Here is a 27,003-nt window from a genome sequence, read left to right as displayed (position 1 = left end):
ACACTCTTTCTCTCGATACCGAGCTAAACAAACGCATCGGTAAAGCAGCTACCACATTTTCCAGACTCACAAAGAGAGTCTGGTCCAACAAGAAGCTGACGGAACATACCAAGATCCAGGTCTACAGAGCTTGCGTCCTGAGTACACTTCTGTACTGCAGCGAGTCATGGACTCTTCACTCACAACAGGAGAGGAAACTGAATGCTTTCCACATGCGCTGCCTCCGACGTATTCTCTTCATCACCTGGCAAGACAAAGTTCCAAACAACACAGTCCTGGAACGTGCTGGAATCCCTAGCATGTATGCACTACTGAAACAGAGACGCCTGCGTTGGCTCGGTCATGTCGTGAGAATGGCTGATGGCCGGATCCCAAAGGATCTCCTCTATGGAGAACTCGTGCAAGGAAAGCGCCCTACAGGTAGACCACAGCTGCGATACAAGGACATCTCCAAGAGGGATCTGAAGGCCTTAGGAGTGGACCTCAACAAGTGGGAAACCCTGGCCTCTGAGCGGCCCGCTTGGAGGCAGGCTGTGCAACATGGCCTTTCCCAGTTTGAAGAGACACTTGGCCAACAGTCTGAGGCTAAGAGGCAAAGAAGGAAGGCCCATAGCCAGGGAGACAGACCAGGGACAGACTGCACTTGCCCCCAGTGTGGAAGGGATTATCATTCCCGAATCGGCCTTTTCAGCCACACTAGACGCTGTTCCAGAACCACCTTTCAGAGTGCGATACCATAGTCTTTCAAGACTGAAGGTTGCCAACTACTACTAATGTTATGTGACTCCATTTGGGGAAAAGTGACAGATCTGTACTTTTAACAGACTACTATGTATATGCTTTTAACCATGATAGTCAAAGGGACTTACTCCTGAGTAAGGAGTGGATAGGATTGCAGCCTAGGGTTGTTAAAAAATTTTCTGCTTGATGTAATTCTCGGTCATGACATCACTTCTGATGAATCCTGACAGATTCTTGTTCTAAAAAGTGGATCCCGGTGCTAAAAGTTTGAGAACCACTGCTCTAAAATATTGAAGACGTTCTAACTGATCACGGTTAAAGAATGGCTAGATGGACTAATAGTCTCACTGAGTAGAAAAGCAGCTTTCTGAAACATTGGACTATGACCTCTCTCCATAGTGCATAGCTAAAGGAATATTAGGTTGTATAGATATTACATAAACAAAAATTTTGTCACAGTGGCACTCTGTGTCTTTGTTCAACATCTTACATAGCTTAATAAGGAAAATATTTATGATATTAGTGCAATAAGTAGCATTCTGCTGTAGATGTGTTTTAGTGAAAACTATACTTTCTCCTGCATGGTCTCTATACATAACTTTCAGTATATTAAAAAAAAAAAATTAAAAACCCCTTAAGATCAACCTTGTTGGCTTCATTGGGACCACTCTTAAGTAAATTGTTGGATTGGCTTATCTGTTTTCTGAGGAGTCTCTGTTACAATAGGTACGTACTGTACCATGAGATTCTGTAGTCAATGCTTGCTTGTGTGAACAGAACAGTTTCCTCTTGTCTGCTATATGTTTTTATTATTGTTCTAATAATCATGACGTAGTTGACCTTTTGCAACATGAACCTGAAGGTGAAAAAAGTTTGTGACTTCAATCTCCAAGTACAATTCTAAATGCATGTTTGTTTCAGAGGGTTTGGTTCCAGTGTTCCAAAGTAAAGAGCTGCTGAACAAGATACTGTATTAGGAACGGATGGTCTGGCACTTCTTGCTCACTCTGTACCTGTTCTTGATGAAGAGTCTAGTGCAGTACTAGCTATATGCAATATGGCTGCTGACCACATTAGAAAATATATGAAGAAAGTGAATAATAGCCCAGTCCTAACCTACGCTGGAAGAGGCAAGCCAAGTGCCCTTTGCTGTATCCACCACAACCTGGAGTAAGGAGATATTTTCCCCCTTAACTTCATGTCACACACCAGCCACCTCATGGGGCTATGTGGATTTGTGACAATCCCATGGGGCTATGTGGATCTGTGAAATCGCTGGTGCAAATCCAAGTTGCCTTATGTAATGTAATGCTGGGTTGGCTGGGAGGGGAGCTAGGATTCAGCCTAAGGTGCTGAGGCTGGTCTCACTCCCTCCCAGACTTATCCGATCCACCAGCCTACCCTCCCCACCTCCTCTCCCATCCCTTGCACCAGCCACCCTTGGCCGACATAATTCACCTTCTTCACCAGTGCATCTAGCACTAATTCCAGCCAGCACTGGAATTCCTGTGCTGGCATTCTTTAGGCTGGCACTTTAGGCTGGCACAGGGGACTTGCACTGGCTAAGGAGCCAGTCTGGATTGTGCTTTTAGGCATACAATCCTATATACACTTTCCTGGGAGTGAGCCTTTTATATGCACACATAAGATTGTCAAGTCTGTCTGTCTGGTTAGCAAAGTAATGAATTTCTTGTTTATATCATGTTAAAATATCACACGTAAACTTTGAAGTGGATGCTCCACTCATGGTGAACTGATTATATGTGGAAAATGTTTGAGATCCTCCCTGGTGGTCATTCCCAAAAGATGTATCAAAAGATACTGAGTGAGTAGAACATCAGTAACCTGCTATGTCATCACACTGAAGCCTACAGGCATTTTAGGGTTCTTGCTTCTCAAGGCAATAACAGAAATTAAGGGGGATTAATCTTGTTCTTGACAGCTGCTAAATGACAGCAAGCTGCCTGTTGGAAAAGCAGGCACTCACCACCTACTACAGATTGGCTTGATGAAACATGGAAATTCATGGACAACATGACTGAAAGGTGCATGCAACCCATCTTTTGTGGTTGTCTTCTTGGAGAAATGCTTCCTATTTATTAAATATGTTGACTCAGCAAAAGCAACAGGACACCTTTACTTCTTAGTTTAATCTGTATTTAGTAATGCAGAAGGAAATAATTTGAGGGGTTTGGGCTCTTGGATTATAATTTTTGGGTAATCTTGCCCTTTCTGATGGCATTTTTAACCTGTAAGATAAAGGAGCTTTAAGTGTTGCTTGTTTTGTAAACTTAAAATTCTTCACTAAAGAAATTAAAAATAGTGATAATTAAAGTGGACAAATGTAAACTGCTGAAAAACCAGCAACAATGTGTTTTGGGGGGAAATTATAGAACCCCACATATCATGGTGATCTATTGTAGCCTGCAGCATGGGAAAGCAGTGCTCCTCCCTGCTCCAGCTGCTCAGCAATGATATCATCACTGAGTGTTGGCAAGGGCCAACAAGGCCAGGAGGCCCCAGCTGGTCCCCATTTCATGAGAGAACAGGGCTGAGAAAGATGGGGTAATTTAAGGCAAAGAGGGGAAGGGGAAAAGAGGTAGGACCAAGACAGAATAGAGTGGGAAGAGTGGAGCCAGAATGGGCTGGAGAGGAAGAGAAGAAAGAGATGGGGCAGAAGGGACTAGAGCAAGACAAGGAGAGAGCAGGACAAGCAGGATAGTGGGAAAGGACAAAACCAGAGACAAGTAGGCAAGAGGATCTGAGGGAGAAAAACCAGGGAGAGAGGAAACTGAGGGATACTAGAAGAGAAGGCAAATGGAGGGAAGGACTGAGGGAGAAGAGAAATAGCCCAGGAAAGAAAGTGTAGATGTGAGAAGACCTAAGTGTGAAGGGATGCAGGAGACAGACCAGGGATGACTAAGGGAGAGCTCCTACTCCCAGGCTCCAGCTGGTCACTGGGCAGGGCTACAGAGCTGTAGCCCCTGCCACCAGGAGCATCAACATGCTCACAAACTTGGTAGACCAAGAGAGTGAGCCCACAACTCCTCCCCCTCTGGCAGGAGGTTAAAGGTTGAAAGGCCAGGTCCCTATCCCTAAGGGCAGAATTCCCTCTAAAGGGCTGTAAAGAAGCTCTCGGAGGCCAGCCATTGGCTGAGAGAGAGGGGTATACAAAAGGGTATTCAGGAGCCCTTCTTTGGATACAGTAAGCCAATCCCACAAATCAGTCCTTGAACAGCACCACATCACATTACATCTGTACTTTTCTCCCAGGAATCCCTGTGGACAAGTTCATCATGTCCTTCCCCGCCCCGCAAAGTGTGCCTTCTCCCATGGGAAGAAGTAGAGCTTGGGAGACTCACTAGAAAAATAAAATAGTTATTGAAATGTAATGCATCAGATTTAGAAAGGACCCAGGTTCTTTTATCGTATAACAATTATACTCCAGGTCTTTCACTCTGACAAATGGAGTTCATGGAGCACATGTGCTTTCTCCTCCTCAGTCATCAGCCATACTTGCAACTTCAGTATGACCAAGAGCTTTATATAAATGAAGATTTATATAAATGTTTCTCTGTAAAACACATCTGCACTTCCTTACATTCTGTTTATTGGCCATTTTATCATATCAAACCATCACGTAAATGATTCAATGTTTGTTCAGTCCTGTGACATGGAGCTTGAACCCTGATGTGGAACAAATTGCTGATTGTGTTAAAATGCATGTGAATAATTTTGAGCACATGAAAAACACTTGTGAAGATAATATCTTCTTGAGAATGAGCTAGATGCATGATCTCAGGCACAGGACTTATTGCATGTACATCTTTGTACCAACTGACCGGTCTCAAAGACAAAAGTAGTGTCGGTGAACTGAGTATGCTATATGTCTTACACCAGATATATTGCATCATCTCGTTCTGTGTTGAAAAGAGAGACTATTGAAGATTTTGCGCATATTTGTATCTCTATCATTCAAAAGCAGTAGTCCCAACCCAGATCCTTGACCCCTACAACATGAGCTCATTTTTATGTTCAACATCTGTTTAGGTGGCTCTGAGACTGGTGTTGTTTTTGGTGTTGTTTGTGCGTGATCTAGTGCTGCTTCCTGAACGCATGTGTCCCTTCCCTTCACAGCCTACTCGACACCCAGCACCTCCCCTGCAAACCGATTCGTCAGTGTTGGACCACGGGATCCAAGCTTTGTAAATATCCCTCAACAGACACAGGTGGGAAGCTTTCAACTTCTGTTTTGTATGTGACGCTGCTTGTTAACTCTTCTGTGTTCCTTATCGTAGCTTTGGGCAGTGACTTGTGTCTCCTCACCAGTTAGTTCATTCTTGTGGTCTGAGTAACAATAATGAATTGTCAGCTCCAATATGTGTGTGTCCGTTTTGTTTTAGGGTGCTTCTGTGGCAACAATGTTTTCTTTTCCATACCATAAAGAAATACATATCACAGTATTTAATGCTGTTTTTTTCCCATCACACACAATTATTCAGGGCTTTCGAAGTCTTTCTTTGCAAGTCAATATAATGGTCATAAGAAAAGTTCATATTGTTGGGGGGGAGAGAGTTCAGTTTAATACATTGTTAATTTTTGTACATTGGCATCACACTGCATTGTCCATGTTCACATAGATTGTCTCACAGTGTAGAAATCTAGGGCCCAGGGCTTTATCCCCACTGTTTTCTAGTGCAAGAGAGACCATGCAGTCTCAGAAAGAGAGCCCAGATGCCATTTTTCTGTTTGATAAACTGACAGTTGAAAATCTATGGCTTCGAAATAGCATTTTATGGGAACTGGACAGGCAGAAACACCTGGCAGATGGTATTTAGTTTCAACCCATCTTGTTCCAAAACTGGGTTTAATTAGGACTGTAGATTGCTGCCACTGCCCAAGGCCAAGGAAAACCAGGCAGAAGAAGGGTACCTTGGGGAAACCACCCTCCCAGAAGACCAGAAAACCCCAAAGTAACTGGACAAGTCCCCTAAAAAGCCAGGCTTTAACAAAGGTTTGTGATCTAGGAAGATGGGACAACCAACTTGCTCCCAGGTAAAATGAGACCTAGCAGGTTAAAAAAAAGCAATGAGTTTTATTTTGTTAAAAGTAGGAAGAACACCAGACAAAAGGGATAAAAAGAAACCCCAAAATTTAAGACTGAGAAATTATGGAAATGTAAAGGAAGGTTTAAGGAGATAGATTGGGCAAAAGTTGATACAGAGATTATGCTGAAAATAAATTAAAACATGAATGCATTGATTTAAAACATTAAGTGTGCAATCCTAACCACTGGCATTGCTACAGGGGTGCAGGGGGTGCGGGCCGCACCAGATGACGTGCGGGGGGGCGTTGACACGCCCTGGGGAGTGATGCGCTAACTTCACGGCTTTAGGAGCCACCGCATCATGCCATACACCATTGGATGCGGAATGGCCAGCGGAGTGCAGTGCAAAAGTGCAATGCAAAAAAACAGAATTGAAATCGCTCCTTTCGTTCAAAAGTTATGGCCAAAAAACCAGAAGGAAAAAATGAATGGAGCCCTATGGAAAGTGAAAGTGAGCTGTAGCGCGCGTTTACTCGTGAGTAGGCATACTTGCCATAGTGCGTCGGAAAGGGCAGGCTGAGAAGACTCCAAGGAGGTCAGAATAGTCCTGATCCAATGAATGCAGCCCACCAAAACAAAAGGGAGAAGGAGGTCCCTCCCTCCCTCCCAGCTGCAGTTTATTGAGCCCTATGGAAACCAAGCAGGCTCATATCGCATTTACTCGTGACTAGGCAGACATGCCTTGGCTGCTGGTCAGGCCAGACAAAGGGGAATGTGAGGGCACCAGAATGGTCCCGATCTGATGGAGCTGGAGATGTTCCAGAAGGCAGCCTCCCCCCCCCCCACACAACACTAAAAAGGACAAAAAAGAGGCTTCAGCTGGTAAGGGGAAAGTTTTCTATTTTGCACTTATGAAGCCAGGAGGGTCTTTAACTTGATATGCCTGAAATAGAAGAACTTTAAACTGGGCACTGGGGAGGGCTGAAAATCTCACTGATTCTTTTTTTTGGGGAAGGGGGTTATTGCAGGTAGGCTACAGAGTAAGCTCCATTGACCACTATGGGACTTACTTCTGAGTAGACATGCATAGGATTGGGCTCACAGGCTGCAATCCTACCCACACTTTTCTGAGAGTAAGCCCCATTGACCACAACAGGACTTACTTCAGAGTAGATTCACTTGGTGGAACAGGACTGGCTCCCCCTTCTTTAATTATTTATTTTCTTTTAATTTAATTATTTATAATTATTTATTTTAATTTGCTTGATGATGTCACTTCTGGCCATGACATCACTTCCAATGGGTCCTGGACAGATTGTCATTCTAAACAGTGGGTTCCAGTGCTAAAAGTTTGAGAACTGCTGCAATAAGGTGTTAGTAAGTTGACACGGGGGGGGGGGGGTGTGACTACAAGTTTTCAAAATCACTAAAATCAGAATTTGGAGGAATAATACCATCATGTTACATATCAATCAATGCGTAATTTCATGCAGAATGCAATGAAACAAACCACATTGAACTATCTGTGTTCTAACAAAAGGTACAGCAAAAAAAAACAGTGGGGGCAGGGCGATGGTACATCAACACACCCACCACCTGGGGCGTTGCCCCGCCCACTGCATGGGGTGACGCGCAGGCCTCCCACACCGGGTGATGCGAATCCTAGTGATGCCACTGATCCCAACTTGCTCTGGAAGCAGGCAGGCCGGTGGGCCTGTGCGGTACCCAGCATAAGTTTGGGGCCAAAAGCCGCGCAGCCCAAGGCAAGGGGAAACATTTCCCCCTTACCCCATGTCGTGTCGTGCTTCAGCAGCCCCAATTGGTCTACTCGGATCTGCACCACCTAACGAGGTGGTGCAAATTTGAGCCGCCCGGGAATGGGGTCAGGATTTGGCATAACCACTGGGTTCTGGCCCCTCCTCCTGCTACCCACCCACCCTCCCCCATCCCGAAACAGCATTCTTAACAACACTTGTGAAAGAAGTGAAACACACTTACTTGGAAATAAGTAAAAATCAGTTAAATTCTTACATATGCACAAGATTAGATAGTAAATTTTTGCAGTACCTTGAGTCAATTAGGGCACGTGATCTACAAAAGCTTCAGCATGTAAAGGTGATGTTGCACTTGACAGTCCTACTCACTGGATCAAGAGTTCATTTAAAATAGAGGAAGGGATCCAATGTGAGATGGAAGCTATGATTTCATGTTATAAGGTTTGTTCTGAGATTCATGAGAGATGCCATAAATTATCAGACCAACCATCTGTTTTGCAGCTGCTGTTATACTTGTACAGCAATAAAAATACCACAAAAAGATTCTTATACAACACAACTTCTTGAAGAGTAGTTTCTGGTATTTTCTGATTTTGACTATATAAATCACATTGGCCACTGTATGGAATAAAGTTGGCCGTCATTGAAAAGAACCGTCTCAACTGTGGAAGTTGCTCCATAGGGACAAATGGGCTTAGCCTCCCCAAGGAAAAAAGAAAGGGAAAAATGTATTTAACAATTTAGGGCCCAATCCTATCCACCTTTCAAGGGCTGATGCAGCTGCAGTGCAGCCACAAGGAAAGGGAACAAACTTTCCTTTACCTTGAGGGGGCCTCTGTGACTGCCCACCCACCGCAGGATGCAGTGAATGCCCCATTTGCACAGCTGCATCAGCACTGGAAAGCTGGATAGTATTTGATCCTTAATTGCTTTAAATTAATCAACTAAAAATGATTAATTAGCCTCTCTTTGCCTCTCTCTCATGTCATTGCCTACCTCTCCGCCACCCAGCAGTCCAAGCAACTGCTGAGCAGCGGAGCACCTTACATCCCGTTTACGACATTCACCACCGGTGGAGGACTGGTGGTAAGAGTATCAGACTTGGGCTCTGAGTCTCTAGTTTCAAGCTGGCTGCTCATTTGGGGCCTCTCTGAGGGCGCAATCCTAACCCCTTATGTCAGTGCTTTCCAGCACTGGCATAGCTGTGCCGATGGGACGTGTGCTGCATCCTGCAGTTGGGTGTCGCTCAAGAGAGCCTCCTCAAAGTAAGGAAATGTTTGTTCCCTTACCTCAGAGCTGCATGCCCTTAGTGCTGGAAAGCAGGAACATAAGGGGTTAGGATTGCGCCCTGAGGTTGCTAGGCCAAGAGGGAGGTGCCTGCAGGCTGGAGACTCTCATGACAAGAACCCTTTACAGCAGTCTTCTCAGTGCAGGGAGGTTCCAATTGTTTCTGCCCTTCTCAGCAACATTGGGTGAAAGTTTTGATAATTCCTTTTTCTCAAAACTTTCAGCCAATTGTTGCTGAGGCTGCCAGCAGCTGTAAGGCAATCGCATAACTCCATTGGGGTGCATAACAATAAAGAACCTTGAGTAGGGCCAGCCCTGCTCAAGATATCTCTGGGATTCCACTTCCTTCCAATTGGCTGACTCAATTTGGAAGCAATTAGGAAGAAAAGGCACAACTCTAAAGAACAGATTCTCCTCTCCCTTTGCAATAGACCTTGTTCCCAGTCTGACATTCAGCCCAATCTTAACTACCCCCCCCCAAACACCCTTGCAGCACCAAGAGAGTATGCACTGCATTCTCCAGGGAGGCAGTTCCATGGGCCTCCTCATCTAAGGGGACTTTGTTTCCTTACCTCAGAATAAACCTCTGTTTCCCAAATGGGTCTCCTCAGCTCTGCACCAGCCATCTCACTGGTGCAGAACCAATAAGGAAGAGAGAATGGAGGAAGGAACAGGGACAGGATCCTGGTGCACAAAAATGCCACTGGGATCTACCCCTCTCTCCCCATTCTGCATATGTCCCATCCCTCTCCCTACCAAAAAACTCAAGTGCTGGTTCTTCGCCATATTGGGTCCCCACATGTGTGACTTTTATAAAAGAAAATAGGCTTGATGTGCTTACTCTGTTGTTATTAATGCCATTTATAGTTTGACCTTAAGAAAATGAGGAGAGACATTTTAGAATACATCTTATTTCTACATGGGGGAGAAAAGACATCCATGGGATAACCCTTGGCTGTAGAACACAAAGTTGCCTCAAAGAAACTGAAAAAGGTTAAGGAAGTGCCTTCCAAGATTTGGTTTCCATTGTCAAATGAAACATAAAAGTGAAAAACCACCAAGAGCTGGATTCAGCCAACACTAATTTGACCCAAGTAATGTTGGGATAACCCTAGTCTATTCAGACATTTGTTATAGTTGTGTCATAAGCTTGACCAATTTATTTTTTTCATTTTCTTTTATTCCTCCTAGACAAGGACACTTTTCGAGTATACTTTTTCCAGGCCATTTTAAATTCCCAAATGTCGATTAAGAAAATAGTTGTTGGCAGTTTTGTTAGCAGCTAATTTGAGCCAGATGTTGTAAAATATTAAGGCTATACTTAATATCCCATAATCATAAGGAAGGGAAGAATTAACAAGAGGAACTTGTGTTTAGGATAACTATAGCTTTTATTTAAAATGTTTTCATGGTTATAGTACAGCATTTTAAAGGTCAGAAACAAGAATCATTAGCATTTGGTTACATTTGGCAATGATGATTTCAGGGAAAATAATTTAGCATAAAAACCAAGGACAACATTATAATTGTGCTCCTCTTCCATAATACTGGAATATGGACCAAACAGCACGTAGAAGTCACATACTGCACTTCAAGGCTATGCCCATAAACAGCATTCTCATTGTGTTGCCATTTGTACACATCCTGTAGAGATGGAGTCTATACTTTGATTCAGTGAATGTATCGCAATGGTCACATAAAGCTCATGTATGGCGAGCTGTTGTTCAGCTCACCATAAGGTTCTGAAGATTATCACCATACCACTGCAAAATATTTCTACACACACGCACACCCCTTTGGGGGAGGATCATCACCATACCACTGCAAAATATTCCCGCACACGCACCCCTTTGGGGGAAGTGGTTTGCAGTGGTGCGGGGAACATCTCCAAAGCTACAAAACAAGCTGCTTCATATGAACAAATTGTAGACATGAAGCAACTGCCAGGCAGTGGGTTTGAACCAGATTTCACTTTGATGTGGGGAGGAGGGGGCAATTGCAGAGTAGGTTGGCAAAGGTTAAAGGGCAGAACCTGGAAGCAACCAGAGTCCAGAAAGTCTGGGGCAAAATGCCTGATAGTTTTAGATCAGTGTGTCTCAAACTGTGGGTCAGGACCCACTAGGTGGGCAGCAAGCCAATTTCAGGTGGGTCCCCATTCATTTCAATATTTTATTTTTAATATATTAGACTTGATATGGTATGTGATTGCATTTGGGGAAATGTGACACATCTGTACTTTTATTAGGCTACTATGTATATGCTTTTAACAATTATAGTCAATGGGACTTATTGCTGGGTAAGTGTGGGTAGGATTGCAGCCTAGGATCGCTAAAAATTTTCCTGCTTGATCATGTCACTTCCGGTCATGACATCACTTCCGGTGGGTTCTGACAGATTCACATTGTATAAAAATGGGTCCCAGTGGTAAAAGTTTGAGAACCACTGTTTTAGACAACCTTCAGAAGAACCAGGGGTAGAAAGCACCATCAGGGTCAAGCTTGTGGTCAAATACTGAAGGAGGCAAGGCAATCTGTGGTGCTACTCAAGAGAGACTGAGGAACCTGGAGCCAGTGTTCCAGAGACATGACCAGATCACTCTTAGCTCTCCTGATCACCAGAGCAGAAAAGAACCAGAACCAGTTATGACCATTATTGGTGTGTGTGTAGGGGGAGGGGGGGAGATACTGCAGTGCAGCGGAAATCATGTCAATAGCTCCGTCAGTCTGGGAAATGCCATGTTGGTGCAGGAAGTTGGGTGCCTGATCTCTGCTTGCAGGGTCTCCAGTGTAAGACTGACAATGCCTTAAAACAACATGCACACAGCTGCATGTCCGGTCACCACTGTTTGCTTGTCATAATTGGGATTAATGGCAAACTTTACAATGAATTTCCAAAATCAGTGAACGTGACTGTGAGCCGCTAGTTTTCTGTGTTACAGTCTGCATCCATTCAGTGATAGCATCTTTGTACAAAAGTATTTTCACATATCTGCTGCTATGGGGTAGCTCGCTTATATTGTGACCCCAGGTTGTGATGAACTGATGCAGTAGGAAAAAAAATGGTCCATGTGAGAAATAGCTAGTTTGAGATACAGCTTCTCACAAGCAAGCAGTTGCATGGTAGCTGCAGCTTATCACGCAAAAAACTGAAAGTTGCAGCACATTCGCAAATTGTGTGAACTTACCATCAGTAATGAAATCAATATTTTCTAGGACTCTGAGAGCATTCTGTGCTTTCTTGCTGACTTCACCTTTTGCATTCTTCAGAAAGGGCTTTGCTTTATAGCTGCACAGATAGAACTGGTTAAACTGTGTTGGATTTCAAGCCTTCTCTGCATCGAACAAGGTCACAGAAAGTACACCAGCAACTTAGAGATACTTTAACTCTTCGGGGTCTGTTTCAGTTGGATAAGCAGCAGAAAGCATTTCTGCTTTACACAGTTAAGCCTCCCTTGAAGGTACCCCTCTATAAAAGATGTACAAGAACAGTTTTCATATGCTTTTAGGTGTAACCCATCATAATTTTTTTTGTAACCTTGGAAATTTTATTAATGTAGAAACATATGTTAAAGCAAACTGTTTAATGCTACAGTCCTGTGCCGAACAACAATACTTTGCCAGAACAAAAGCAACAATCCTGTGTGCTTTTACTTAAAGTTAGTTCCATGGATCTTATTTCAGCTGTAAGTGATAGTGTGGAGCAGTGATTCTTACACATTTAGCAGCAGGACCCACTTTTTAGAATGAGAATCTGTCAGGAGCCACTGGAAGTGAAGTCATGACCGGAAGTGACATCATCAAGCAGGAACATTTTTAACAATCCTAGGTTGCAATCCTACCCACACTTACCCAAGAGTAAGTCCCATTGACTATCATTGTTAAAAGCATATACTTAGTAGCCTCTTAACTTTCTCCAAATGCAGCCACGTACCAGGATAGCATCAAGTCCAATATATTAAAAATAAAATATTGAAACGAATGGGGACCCACCTGAAATTGGCTCACAACCCATCTAGTGGGTCCCGATCCACAATTTGAGAAACACTGGTGTGGAGGTTTGCAGTCTGATAGTTGCATCCAAAGTATATTTGCTCAGAAGAATACCTTACTGATTTCACTGGGATTTACTCAGGTAAGCTTACTGGGGATTGCAGCCATTAGTGTTCAAATCAAAGGTGTAGTTGCTGGTGATTGGAGCTCCCAGACCTTTTCTACAGCAGAAGCAATATCATAAGTAGGTACTTTTAGGCTTTGAAAATTTTTTTGAGAGGAAATATCAGGTTTAGCAGGAGGCAAACTGAGAAATTTCCCTAGGGGCATATATTAATGTCTCTAGGCCGTTGTATTTCCCAAGGACTACTTGAGAGACAATATGAAGCTCATATTACAGAAACATTAACACATTTCTGCCCAGCTAACAGGTGGTACACATTTGTGCCCTGTTGCGTATATGCAACATTGGGCAGAAATGGCTTAACTTGGCCAGAGTTGTAAGTCCTGTTGAACACACTGGAACTTCCTTCTGATGTGCCTAAACTAGCACTCATGTACATCTTTTATATTTATTGGGAATATTTTTTTAATCCCATGTTTCAGTTTTTACACATTTGTTTTAAATTATTGCAGTCTACTCATGTTATGTTTGGGATAGCATGACCTAGAACTTTTAGTGAGGTATAGGAAGTTTCAAAGTAAGAATACTTGGCAGGAGACAATATTTAAAAAAATATAATGAAGAAATTTAAAGTTGATTTGTGTGTGTGTGTGTTCATGTGTATATAGTCTTAATTGGTCAAGGGCATAGGGGCACAGCTATTGGGAAGTTGTGCCTGGTTCCTGCTCTTCAAAGTTTACCAGTGAGTTACTGGTTCAGATATAGCTTTTTTCTTCATGTGGGCAAATCTATGGTAAGTTGTATGACCATATCAAAAGCAGTAAAGGATATCCTATCCATTCCCTATCCATTCCCTAACCCTAGCAAGAAGATGAAAATGATATAATTATTATATCAACAATGTGCATTTCTATTGACTGAGTGGCCTTGGTATAATTCATTCCAGACTTTCTGAAAAGAAGGCAATTGGGGGGGGGTGATGTTTTAATTTGCAGTTACCCTTGTCCTAGTAACGGATTACTAGTAATGGGCTATACATGAGGCTGCCTTTGAAAAGCATCCAGAAACTACAACTGGTATAAATGTGGTGGTTAGACTGTTAACTGGAACTGACTGTTGGGAACACATCATGCCAGGGTTGAAACAGCTCTACTCTCTGCATGTTTGTTTCTGAGCTCGGTTCATGGTGCTTCTTCCAGCCTTTAAAGCCCTAAACAGCCCTGGACTAAAGTATCTGAGGAAATGTTGTATGATAATTTCTTCATCCTTTTTAATGGAATGGGTTGTATTCTAAGGTTGCCCAGAGTGCAAAAGGAGCATGGCACTCAATCAAAAGTCCTTCTGTGAGCAGAAGATGGCCTTAAAGGCGTGTGACACTCCTAAAGAGAAAGAGCTTCCACTGCATTCTGTGCGATCTTAGAATATAATCCATTAACTGCTTTATGGTTGTTTATTAACCAGCTTGTTATTTTTTTTATCTTTCATCATTTATTACTGTTTTTACTGACATTTTTAGTTTTGTTTTTCTGTTATGTGATTTTTGTTAGCTGCCTGTGTGAAAGGCAATTTTAATATTTACAAAATTTTAGCCTGTGATTTAAAACTGAGATGTTCTTTCTTCCAAAATATTGGTGATTTTAAAAAATAGTGCCAGACTACTCAAGCAACAGTCTGTAAAAAAGAGATGAGCATTGTACGATATCCTGTGTTAGCAGATATGAATGAGTTCTTTCTTATCAGTCAAGGAAATAATATCCCATGTATATAGTCATCCCCTGAAAATATTCAGTCCTCTTTCCCCTGACATCTAATACCAAGGAGTGTGCCACATGTGACCCAAATGACATTGTCTGTGTTGCAATGGCAGCTTAGAGGGAAATGGCAGATTCTCAGGTTACTAGTTCCCTACCTTACTGAGTTCCCTAACCTTTCTTCCTACGGCAAAACCTCTGCCTTGACCTTTTCCCCCAGGCTAACTTTTATATGGAGTGCCAAACCACATACCTCTTTGCTGTCAATCCAGCTGGAGCAGCTGCATGAGCTCAATCCCACTGAGATAATTTGAAATTTTTTGTGTGTTTTGTTATGCTGGTTTCCATCATGTGGGCTTTGGAGCATGTGGGAAGCCTCTGCTCCTGAATCCAAAAGCCACCTTCTCTATATCACAAAACTAGGTCTAGGGTTATTCAATGAAGTTGGCAAGAATTATCACATACTACATAATCGGACTTTGGAATTCACTACCACGAGATGTGGCATCAATGGCTATTACTCATGATGGCTCAATGCTGTTTCCAGGTGAAAACCAGTTTCAGGGAAGAAACAACCAGAGAGGGGTTGTGACTATCTTCTGTTCGTGAGCTTCCCACAGATGTCTGGTTAGCCACTGATAGTAACAGGATGTTGGGCTAGATAAGCCTTTTGTCTGATAGGACTGTTGTTATTCAGAACAAGAATGAGCATGCATGTAGCCAACACTTTTGTCTGATTTGATCTCAAGATGTTAGATGAGTATTTCTCAAAGTTTATCCTCCCCTGTACAGTTCACATGGTCCATCTGGTCGAAATACCACCGGAAGTGACCAGCAATGACATTATTGTCAGTTACTTCTGGGTTGGGAGGCCAGATACAACTTGACAAACACCAGTAAAAGGCTCAGGGTGGACAGGAGGGCTTTTTCGAATGTGGAAAAGCATGCTTTGGAGCTCTGCCCACCGAGCCAAGCCTCCTACCACTATTTTTTGTGTCATGTTCCTGGTTTCACTGCCAAGCAGCAGGTGTCCAGGGGTCCAACGAATACCACCAGATACCACCTTAGGTTCCACTGGTGGTACCCGTAACACTGGTTGAGAAATACTGTGCTAGATCACTGTTTTTCTCAGTGTTCAGTGTGAGGTAGTTGCTAACAGCAAAACCCATTTCTTCAGAAATCAGAGCAAGATAGGTGCTCCTGCAATGGTCAGTACAAGGACGTGTGAGCAATTTACATATGGCTAGTCCCAGGGAAAATATTTGCCATAAATGTCTTTGAAAATATGTACAGCTTTAATGTAATTTCATGGAATTTCCTTTACTTCTTTCAGAGCAACACTTCTTAATTTTTCACTTCGCTTCATTTCAAATAGATTGGAACAGTGGTGTCGCTAGAGGGGTGTGGTCCACACCAGGTGATGCACACGGGGGGTTGATACCACTAGCAACCAAAATCACTAAAATCGTGATTTGTAGGATTAATACCATCATGTTATATTTCAATCGATGCGTAATTTCATGCAGAATGCAATGAAACTGACCACATTGAAATATCTGTTTTTCTATCAAAAAGTATAGCCAAAAAACCAGTGGGTATGGAGTGATGGTACATCACTATGCCCACCACGTGGGCTGTTACCCCACCCACTGCATGTGAGGAGGTCATGGGGGTGATGTGCACTGGATGATGCAAACCCCAGTGACACCACTGAATTGGAACTAGCTCCCCCACTGACACAGTTAAGAGCTACGTTTTAGGGACACAACTGGTGAGGGGTTATGAGGAGATATCAGTTGTCCTTAATTATCAAGCCTTCTACTCTGCTTGATTGGTGGGTTGCATATAAAAAAATAAAGTACTATGTTAGGCTAGGTCACTTGATTTTGAAGATAGATTTTGTTCTTCTCCCTTCACCCACTATGTAGTTAAATTCAGGGTGTTTTGTTTTTTTCCATGCTAGCATTCTCTTTTTCAAACTAGCTTTCCCCAGAAGTGGGGATTGGAATTTTACTTGCGGTGATGAATCCTTAACAAGCAACCTAGAATAACCTGCTTCATGTAGAGAAACCATGCCTACCATGAGGCTCAAGATTCGTAGGAGAGTTGTTATTAACATAATGTGGCCTTATCTTCAAAGTGGCTATCAGCCAGGCAATCCTGAAATGCACGGGTAACTCCCAAGGAGGGAAATGCTTCAATCTCCTCCCCACATGCCACACTGGGAAATTGATTCATTGTAGAATCCACAGTTGTGTACACAGTTCACATGACTTTCAGGTCTCATCAGAGTGAAAGATAATTGTTTGCAACAGACATAGATGGATTTCTGAATCCAGTTGCACTAAATCTTAAATGTTTATCTGCTTAGAAAAAGGAGAAAAGTTTAAGACAGTACTGTACTTCTTTTGATTGCTAAAGGTATTCATACTTAAAATTACGAGGGGAAAGGAGCCACAAACTTATGTGTGATTGGGAAAGTTGGTAAATATGCAGATATGATGAATGGACTACAGAGATAAACTTCCTTTCACTAAACAGTTATTTTACAAATCAGCAGCGCTGCATTTTCTCACTCAAATTTTCATGATAAATATTTGCCAATGGTCATCTTATGCAAAGACCATTATTACTTAAGACTTCAATTTAATGGGTAATTGTATGGAAGCAATTGTTCTTGATGCCTCTAAAAATGAATTGGGTGCAGAGAATCTTTGTACAAAACTAGGTCTTCACTACGAAACATTTGTCAGTTTCTAATCCCCCATGCACAGCAACTCAGGTGACTCAGATTGTAATCAGACATACAGGCTGAGTCTTGTTATTCACAAAGGTTCTGTTCCCAGAACTCATGTGGATGACAAAAATCACATTAAAGCAAATCCATTTAAAAAACAATTTCCCTTTGCTAGGCAATTTAAAAACAGCCTTGCTTACCTGTGTGATGTAAGGCAGAGTCATTATGCAGACAATCCATCAATCAGTCTCTCCAGGTGCTTAGAAAGGCTTCACTCAAGACAGTGACCCCTCCCTTCACCCAGAGTGGAGCACTGGGAAAGAATGCAAAGTGATTATCATTCTTTCACGTGCTCAGGGGGAAGGGAGGGGTCGCTTGCCTTGGAGTGAAGCTGTTCTAAGTGCCTGGAGAGAGAAAGATTGATGGATTGTCAGCCAGCTACCCTCTCTCACATTAAGGAGGCTATTGTTAAATGACTTTTTCCCTTTAATTTAAAGGGCCCTTCTCATCAAGTTGAGATAAGGCCACAGGTGAAAAATCCATGGATAATTAGGATAGTTCCACTGCTGAGCTTTTCTTTGGAGATCCAGGGATATGCATGTCCCTATAGGTGAGGGACATGAAGAATGAAGTGCAGGGTAAATATGAAGAAGTTTGATCTTCTTACTTCTTCATATGTACACTCATCTTCATTCCTGACCCGACCATCCAATTACTATGGCAGAATTATAGAACTGAGCAATCCTAATGATTATTTTATCTGGAATCTCTGCTCTTCACAATCTAGCACAGTGGGTTTTTGCATTCTTCATAAATACTGTAATTAAGTCTTTTCTAGGCAACATCTGGCAAGAAGGAAAATAATCTCAGAACAGTTTGCTTTAGAGAAGTATGATGTGAAGTATCCAATTCATAGACAGTTTTCCAGTGCAAACCTCATTCATTTCAATTGGAGAATAATGTGAAGGCTGGATTATAGCACTGAGATTACTAGTATTTCCTTATTTTAAAGTCTGTAGAAATTAAACAACAACAACAAACAATTCTACTGAACAGAGGACTAAAGGCAGTGCTTTAAATCAACAAAAGATCTAAATTTCAGAGCATGCTTTTTATGAACGCTTTTGTTCTATTAGTCATATAGGCTACGTGGTTAATGGGGATAGTGATCTACCCTGAACTGTAGATTGAGACTGTAACCAGTGAAAGTAGTACAGAATTTTGGATGTCCAATATGTCTTTTATATGAAATCTCTTTTATATAGCTTCAAGTCCCTGAATAGACACACTTCCCTATGTGTACTGAATGTACAAGATTGTGCCCAAACTGTAGTTATGTATCCTTTGCTACCTTTATTTCTCTTTTCTGATTTCCTGCTCTCCACTTTCACCTCCCCTTGCCAACCTCTGCTGCAGATAATGGTGCATTGGATTAGCCTGCCTTGCCGCGGCATCAGATCCCGATCGATTTATTGACTCTGTCAGAGAGGCTAGTACAGTAATTGTTACAAGAGTAGAATGGAAAGCAAGAACGTGCCCACATAAAAAATAAAAATGATGTTTTGTTCTTTCTTTACCTTTCTCTTTTTTTCCCCTATTCTATAGATCCTGATGCATTTACACAGCAGAGAGCACTTCACTTAAGCTAATCAGCCTCTTCTACATTATTAATTGCGACAGTTAGGGTGCTACATGATGACAAGCATATTATTGAGAGAATTGATCTCTCCCTGCTGGGATGGATTTGTGCATAGTGTTTTTGGTCATGCCCTCCTTTTATATACAAACCATGACGTGCATGTACAACCTCCTGATTTTAGAAATGGGCTATGTCAGAATGCCAGATGCAAGGGAGGGCACCAGAATGAGGTCTCTTGTTATCTGGTGTGCTCCCTGGGGCATTTGGTGGGCCGCTGTGAGATACAGGATGCTGGACTAGATGGGCCTATGGCCTGATCCAGTGGGGCTGTTCTTATGTTCTTATGGCTCTGTGAGGGTATTATTAAATCACAGTACCTTGAATGGCAGTGGACTGTCCATATAATCAATCTTAGAGGTGGATAAAATGATGACCCCCCCCCATCCCAAATACAACTGATGCTCTTTTCATAATACCAAATAGACTGGTACTTGAGTCCTGATGCACAGACCCAGCCACTTGCGACCATGGCCAGTTGCGCCAAATGGCTCATCACCTTTGGCGACAGCCATAAAGATCCATACATTCCAGAATGAGTGTTCCAGCAGCGCAAAACTTGAATAGGATTGGGCCCTTAGATCTAAGAAAGTGATCTAAGGACTGTAGCTTTAATAATTTGAAAACTGCAATTAAAACAGTTGTCAAACATCTTGCTTTTTCCAAAATGCAGGTGAGGCCCCCATATCTGCAGATTGTGCATCTGTAGATCTGGCTCAGCCTGGGTCCCCAGGTTGAACCTGGACCCCTGGACCCAGGTTGAACCAGACTTGGCCCCACCTGAGCCCTTCAGAGGTGACCAGAGCTGGGCTCCAGTCGCCTCTGGAAGGCTTTCTCAAGTCTGCAGAGGCAGTGCATGTCCTCCCACTGCCTCTGCAGGCTTCAGAATGGCTGTTTTGGCTGAAAAAAACACTACTTCCAGGTTCCAAAGGGGCTTTAGCAGCTTCCCTAGGCCTCAGACTGCCTTATATGGCATAAAAACATCACTTTCCAAGTGAAACCAGAAGTAACCGAAACAGCCATTCTGAAGCCCGCAGAAGCAGCGGGCAGACACACACTGCTGATGCGGGCTTCATAAAGCCCCCCAGAGGGGACCAGAGCTGTGCTTTGGTCCCCTTCGGAGGACTTAAGGGGCCGAAGATTGCAGATTTGATTATCTGCGATTTTCTATATACCCCGCAGATACCAAGGAGAACAGATCCCCCACGGATACTAAGGCCTCACCTGTATCTCAAAATAGGAGATTAAGATTTGAACTTTAGTAAATGGCTATATGTACAAAGAGTGAAATTTAGAGTTTAAAAATGCATATATTGAGGGTACACATAGCATGTTATGAGATACAGCTGTCCCAGTATGATTTAAAAAATTGATAGAAATGGCACTACTTTGAGTGAATGATATCAAATTGGAGGCCATGTTTTTGTATTTAGAAGGTATAAAAAGTACTTTCAAGAAAGTTCAGATGTCACCCTTGTAACTATTTTAGTTTTTCTCAGTTGTATAGTCTAAGATGAGCTATATATATACCCTGGGAAGAGGAGGTTTACTGAGCAAAATCCAGTTTTCTTAGTGATCCTGTTTATATACAGTATACAATACAGAACTATAGTTTAATCCTGGTTTGGTGCAACATTTCCAGCTCACATGGTCCTCTGCTCCTTCACACACAAAAGAAGGAAGGTGTCCGCCTCTGATCATGGTTAGAACAATACCTGGCAAATCCAGAGTGTCAAACAAGGTTTGAATAAGGTACAAACCTGCCTCTTCTTGCATGTAATGGGTAAGGGAAGCACATAAGCACAGTGTTTGGGAAGGTCACATAGGACCACAATAAAACATGGACCACCATTTTCCATGTTACGATTGGACATGGCCATTTACTGGAATACGAAGAGTACCCATGCAAACCACATGTTTCTTTCACCATAGGATGATCTGAACAATTGGTTCAGCCTAGGTGTTGTTGGGAAACCTCTACCACATACCATCAGTTTCCATCTATAAAATGGGAATAATGATGACCAACTGAACAAAACTGTTTGTTTAAAAAAAAAAAATTGCTACATGAATTTTTAGCTAAGTGAATTTTTGCCTAATCCCTATCCCTCATGATTGGCTGATGCAGCTGTGCTGGTGGAGGGCCCACTGCATCCAATGGTGGGAGAGTGATCAGATAGCCAGCAAAAATATTTTTTACTTCCCCCCCCCTCCAGTAGGCTGCCCTATGAGTCTTCTCAGTCCTACACTAGCCATTTTGCTGGTGTATATCCAAGGAGAGAAAAGGGGTGGAGTGGTCTGGGAAAGAGGGACTAGGATCTGGCACACACCAGTGCTGCCATGATCCAATCCCTCCCTCTCCGCCCTTTTCTCCCCTGATCCACCCTGAAATTCTCCCTGCCCTCCTCCTCCCTTCCCGCAACATGCCTCAACTGCCAGCTTACCAGTGCCGGCGGAGGCTTCTAGAGCTGGTGCTGTGTTCACCGCATCATTGCTTGTTCACGGCTGTGGCCCAGAAGCATGCAATGGTGGCCCAGCTTTCATGCCATTGTAAAGGATCATTGTGCTGCCAGAACACAAGTTCCAGCAGCACAAGGTATTGGGGCCTGATATATACAGTCTACATATCCAGGATGTTTTATTTCTGACTAATTTCTAAAAGCATACCAATCTCAGTATTATAGATTTATAAAACTCTCTGGTGGGTTTAGGAGATGAGCACTGCTGTAAAAAAATCAGTTTCTACTGTGAAGTCAGTGAATGTTTTACTATTAGCTTCCATGAGTACAGTTTGTTTCATTTTTGCAATGAATTCTTCATCTTTAAAAAAAAAATCAATGCTTATACTCTGCTTAAAAATAAATGTGCAAAGGCAACTGAATAACTTTCATCTTTCACTGTGAAGTGAGGACAAAGGTCAAAATACCCATTTTCCTGGCAGGCTATAACCGCAACTGCAGTTATAGTCGAAAAACCAACCTTGTAAAAATAGTATTGTGGCACACCATATTTATTATTTTTCAAGGATTCCAGAGCACTTTTGCTCAGTGAATAAGTAACATGTAGGGGTTTTTCTCCCCTAACTCCAGCAACTATTTAAGACAACTCTGGAAAAATATAGTGAGCCAGCTGATGGCCTTGTTTCTGTATGCCCAAATGATCTTTGTGGGCACAATCCAAAGGAAATTGTGCATTCCTAAATACAATTGAAATCAACAGAACTGAAAGCACATAGTTAAGTGCTTAGTTACATTATTTCATCAGGACTTATTTGGTTGGTGTCCAAGGCCTCCAATACTACCCTCACTCACTTATCTTTAAGTCCCCTTAACTAGGACTTAAAGGTTGAATCTCGGCATCCTTGAGGGTTTAATTCCCAGAACCTCTTAAATGAAATAGCGTTAAATGAAATCAATTTAAAAAAACAATGACCCTTTGCTCAGTGGTTTAAAAATAGCCCTCTTACCATTGTAATGTAGAAGAATGGCAGCAAACAAGCAGGCAGGCAGGCAATCTCTCTCTCTCTCTCTCTCTCTCTCTCTCTCTCTCCAGGCCCTTAAAAAGGCTTCTCTCTTCACCTTCCCTTCACCCACTTGAAAGAATGCAAAGAGAATGCAAAACTGAGTTGACAATCACTTTGCATTCTTTCTCCTGCTCCAGGGGGAGGGAGGGGTCTCTTGCTTTCTAGTGCTTGCCTCCTACTGAAGCTGTTATAAGTGCCTGGAGAGAGAATGATTGATTGTCTGCCTGCTGTTTTTAAAAGGGGCTTTAAAAGGGACGTCTTTCCCTTTAATTAAAAGGGCCCTTATGTGTTGAATTAAAACCTTGGGTGAAAAATCCGTGGATAATTAGGTTATACCTGTAATTATGTGCTGGATTACAGTTTATGAAATTGTGCTTGAGAACTTCTGTAGTGTGGAAGCTAAGAGAATGAACTGTGAGTCAGGACTTTGCCAGTTATTGCCTCTGCTATGAAGTAATCAGGTGGCCTTAGGAAAGCCAATCTCTGCCTCAGCTCCCCTGCTGCAATGTGGAGATAATAAACCTAACCCACAGGGTTGTTATATGGATTTCCTCAAGAAGATATTAATGCATGTGAAGTGCTTTCCACACTCAGAAAATACTACACTGATTGTGATGGTGGTCCTCCCCATTCCACTGAAATTGGGCACATCTTTACTTGCCAGCTGAATCTTTCAAACAACTAGAAAGACCAATAACCCTGATATCACAACATTGAAATGTTCAGATTTGAGCCACTGACATCATGAATTGTATTTCAAAATTCAGGTTGAGTACCCCTTTTTGGGAATTCTGAAATATGGAATATTCTGAAATATGGAACTTTGTTGAGTACTGACATGACTTTTTAATAACTTCTTTTGCCTAAAGAAATAAAATCACAATACGGAAAAATCCACAGCACTTCTGGTCCCAAGCACTTCAGATAAGGGATGCCCAAGCCGTACAGTAATAACATTTGAAGATGAATAAGTTCTGGAGAGGATCGATGTCTGTTGCTCCTCAAACATAGCCCAGCAGTGCAATCCTATGCGTATCTTATGTTTGGCCCCAAGTTAACATGGGGCCAAATCCTATCCAGTTTTCCAGCGCTGGTGCAGCTGTGTCAACAGGGCATGTGCTGCATCCTGCAGTGGGGAAGGGCAATCATGGAGGCCTCCTCTAGGTAAGGGAGCATTTGCTCCCTTTCCTCAAGGCTACATTGAGGCTGCATCACCACTGGAAAGTTGGATAGTATTGGGCCCATAGACAGTAACTAAGGGTCCAATCCTATCCAACTTTCCAGCCCCAATGCAGCTGCAGTGCAGCCCCAAGGTAAGGAAACAAACATTCCCTTACCTTGAGAAGGCTTCAGTGACTGCCCACTTCCACCTCAGGATGCAGTACAGGCCCTGTTGGCACAACTGCATCAGCGCTGGAAAGTTGGATAAGATTGGACCCTTAGGCTACAATCCTATACATGCTTACTAGGGAGTAATTCCCACTAAAATCAGTGGGATCTGCTGCCTGAACTGCCCCTGCCATTGCTAATATATTTACAGAAAGTAAGAAAGAAAAACATTATGGTTTTGTGTACATCCATCAACTCCATCAAACTGGCCCATAAAGAAACTATTCCATCAAAGAACAACTCCATCAAACTGACCCATAAAGAAACTATTCCTTCAAGTTCACTGCAGCTTCTGCACTGAATATGTGTTTTTGAAAGCTTGTGCCCTTTGCAAAAGGTAGTTATTCACTAAACTATCTTCACTGATGTAATTGGTATACGTGGGAACCAGCATGACAGCAGTTCTCTGAAAAGCTACTGCAAGGGGCCATTTCACACATTAAAGAGAGTCAAAATCAGATTTTTTATTGATTATAGATTTTACCAGGAGCTGCAACCAATCATGTCTTCCCAACCAGTGTATCTGTATCTTGTTTGCAAACGTGTCTGTCACATTCACACTGCACTTTTTTAAGTATACATTCAAAGGATAGTAAAGCATATGCCCAAATATGTAATGTGTGAAGTGACTATCATAAGTCATTTAGAGAATCAATGTATCTGCTTCTCTCCTAGTTCTTTGAAGCTGGACGCTGTACATTATTTTCAATATAGAGTCCTGATCTTTAGCATCCCCATCTTATTCTAGAAAATCACTAGGAACTATTGAGTCCTGTCTTCAAAGCGAGCACTTTGAAGTCAATGCCACCAACATCAAAACACTTAATCCCAGACAGAGAGGTCACTGTGTAACATAGTATTTGGGCTACTGTGCTTAGGGGGCAGGGGTGTGTTTGTGTTCATTCCTATCACTTCCAATTAAATCTGCATTACTCCACATCAGTATTGTCTTGGGAATAATACTGTCCCTTTCCTTCACTGAAGGTGATAACCCTTATTCTGCAAAACTATATCAAAACTGCTGATTCCAACAAAATGCTAGATTTTTGCAGCAATGTGTATTTTGCAAGCTGATGTCTGTTTTCCCAAATGCTTCCAAATCTCCCTTAGGTTTAAAAAGTGAATTGCTGGATTTTGTTTTCCCCATATGTGGACAGGAAATTAAGGGTGAGAAAGACAACTTACTGATATGCCTGGATGATAATAGTCAACATGATGTGTATTCAGCAAAGATTTGCACTAATAATACCTAATACCTAATAATACCATTATTTATGTAATAATGTATACTAATACTATTAGTATCAATATTATGTAATGATACATAATCACACATAATTTTTAGGCACTGTTAAGATGCATGGTAAAAAGGTCTGATGTAGTTAACTTGCCTCAGGAGTCTCTGCCATCAGTTCAGACTGAATAAAACTGCAAGTACAGTCTTGAGAACCTGCTAACAAAAGATTTTGCAAAAGCAACAAAAGTGAAAAGTGCAACAAAGAGCAAAGAGAACGAACCCATGGTAAAAGTATATGCCTGTTGTTTATTCTCACTGTTTTGTGAGAATAATTTGTGTTCTTTTTAAAAAAAGTAATACTTTAATTGTAATACTATATGCAAATAATTAAGAAGATATTGTTCTACCTCATTCCCTCTTTTTCTCTCTGCTTTGGTTATGTGGAAACTTTTAATACTGCGGCTTGAAACTTGTGTCTCTGGGTCTCAAATGCCTGAGAAAGCACTGCAGGCTGTAACTGCAGTACATTCCTTCGGTGGGCCCTGGAAACAGAGCAAGCTCGCACAAGAGAAGTTCAGAGAGATCACATGTAAATGAAGGCTGGCTCTAGACTCCCAAGGAGAATTTTATTTAGTTTAAAGCTGAACTTGAACTTTTAAATGCATTCCGATGAAGCTGGACAGAAAGCATTGCCGGGTACAGCGGAAACCGTGTGGCTCTGAGTACAGTCCAGTTGCAAAACTGACATTAACAGAGCAGAGAGAGATGTTGATTTATATCCCAGATTTTCATAAAACACATGCAGTGTGAAGGGGAGACGCAGGCATAGGACAGGTGATAGACACAGGCTGGAAAGGTGTGTTTGGCTACAGTTCCGGTAACCACTGTGTGTTTCCTGTAGCATTTCCCCTTCCTACTTGTACACGTGTGTCAATGGCAAAATGCAACTGCTATGTAAAATGTTAATCAAAACTTGCTATGAAGTATTGTAAGGTACTGTACAGATTCTAGCATGCAGTGCTTGTGTTCACATCAGATCCTGGTTGTTACTAAATACATACTGTTAAAAATGAGCGCAACTGCAGGCTGACTTGCATGTGACAGACTTTATGCTAGGATAGTCAAGGACAGTAGTTTTAAGTGAGAACTTAGGGGATGATCTAGACCCCTTCATAATTTCTGTGTACAATCCCCTACTACCAGGGCTTTTCAAACTGGGGTGTTGCGATGCCCCAGCCTGTGGGCCCTGGCCTCTGCCCTCTTAAGGGGCGGGGGCAGTGTGGAGGCAGGGAGGAGACAGCGGTGCTATCCCCAGGATCGCGCCCCTCAGGGGGCAGCAGGGGCTTAGCTGCACTTACCAGAGCCTCCTGCAGCCTCCCGGGGGTGTGGGGAGCCCTGTGCAACCGTCTGCAGGGCTCCCCGATGCTTTAGAAGTGAAAGTGGAGCGATCCACTAAACCAGAAGTGGAGCGCAATCACTCCACTATCACTTTTGCAGCTTCGGGGAGCCCTGCAGGCAGTTGCGCAGTGCTTCTCGCACTGCAGGAAGTTCTGGTAAGTGCACCCAAGCCTCTGCAGCCCCCTGAGCAGCACCATCCTGGGGATTGCGCCCCTGCCTTCCTCCTACCCCTGCTGCCTCCCTCCCACCCCCGCAAGGACTTACAATGGTTTTCAAACTACCTAAGAGTTTGAAAACCGCTGCCCTACC

General features: G+C 42.6%; 1 protein-coding gene across 4 annotated transcripts in view; it reads left to right on the top strand.

The window, feature by feature from the left end:
- The window catches only part of NFIA (nuclear factor I A), a 367,330-nt gene that overhangs the window by 323,196 nt on the left and 17,131 nt on the right, over positions 1-27,003 (top strand). For 3 of the 4 annotated variants that reach the window (XM_066626588.1, XM_066626585.1, XM_066626584.1), the window contains exon 10: positions 4,879-4,970. The exons of the other annotated variant lie outside the window; for it this stretch is intronic. In XM_066626588.1, the coding sequence (XP_066482685.1) occupies positions 4,879-4,970 (92 nt within the window). The remainder of the gene's footprint in view (positions 1-4,878; positions 4,971-27,003) is intronic. 4 annotated transcript variants of the gene reach the window in all.

The sequence above is a fragment of the Tiliqua scincoides genome, chromosome 4 (assembly GCF_035046505.1).
Source record: "Tiliqua scincoides isolate rTilSci1 chromosome 4, rTilSci1.hap2, whole genome shotgun sequence".
Lineage (NCBI taxonomy): Eukaryota > Metazoa > Chordata > Lepidosauria > Squamata > Scincidae > Tiliqua > Tiliqua scincoides.
This window is presented reverse-complemented; position numbering and strand designations above follow the sequence as displayed.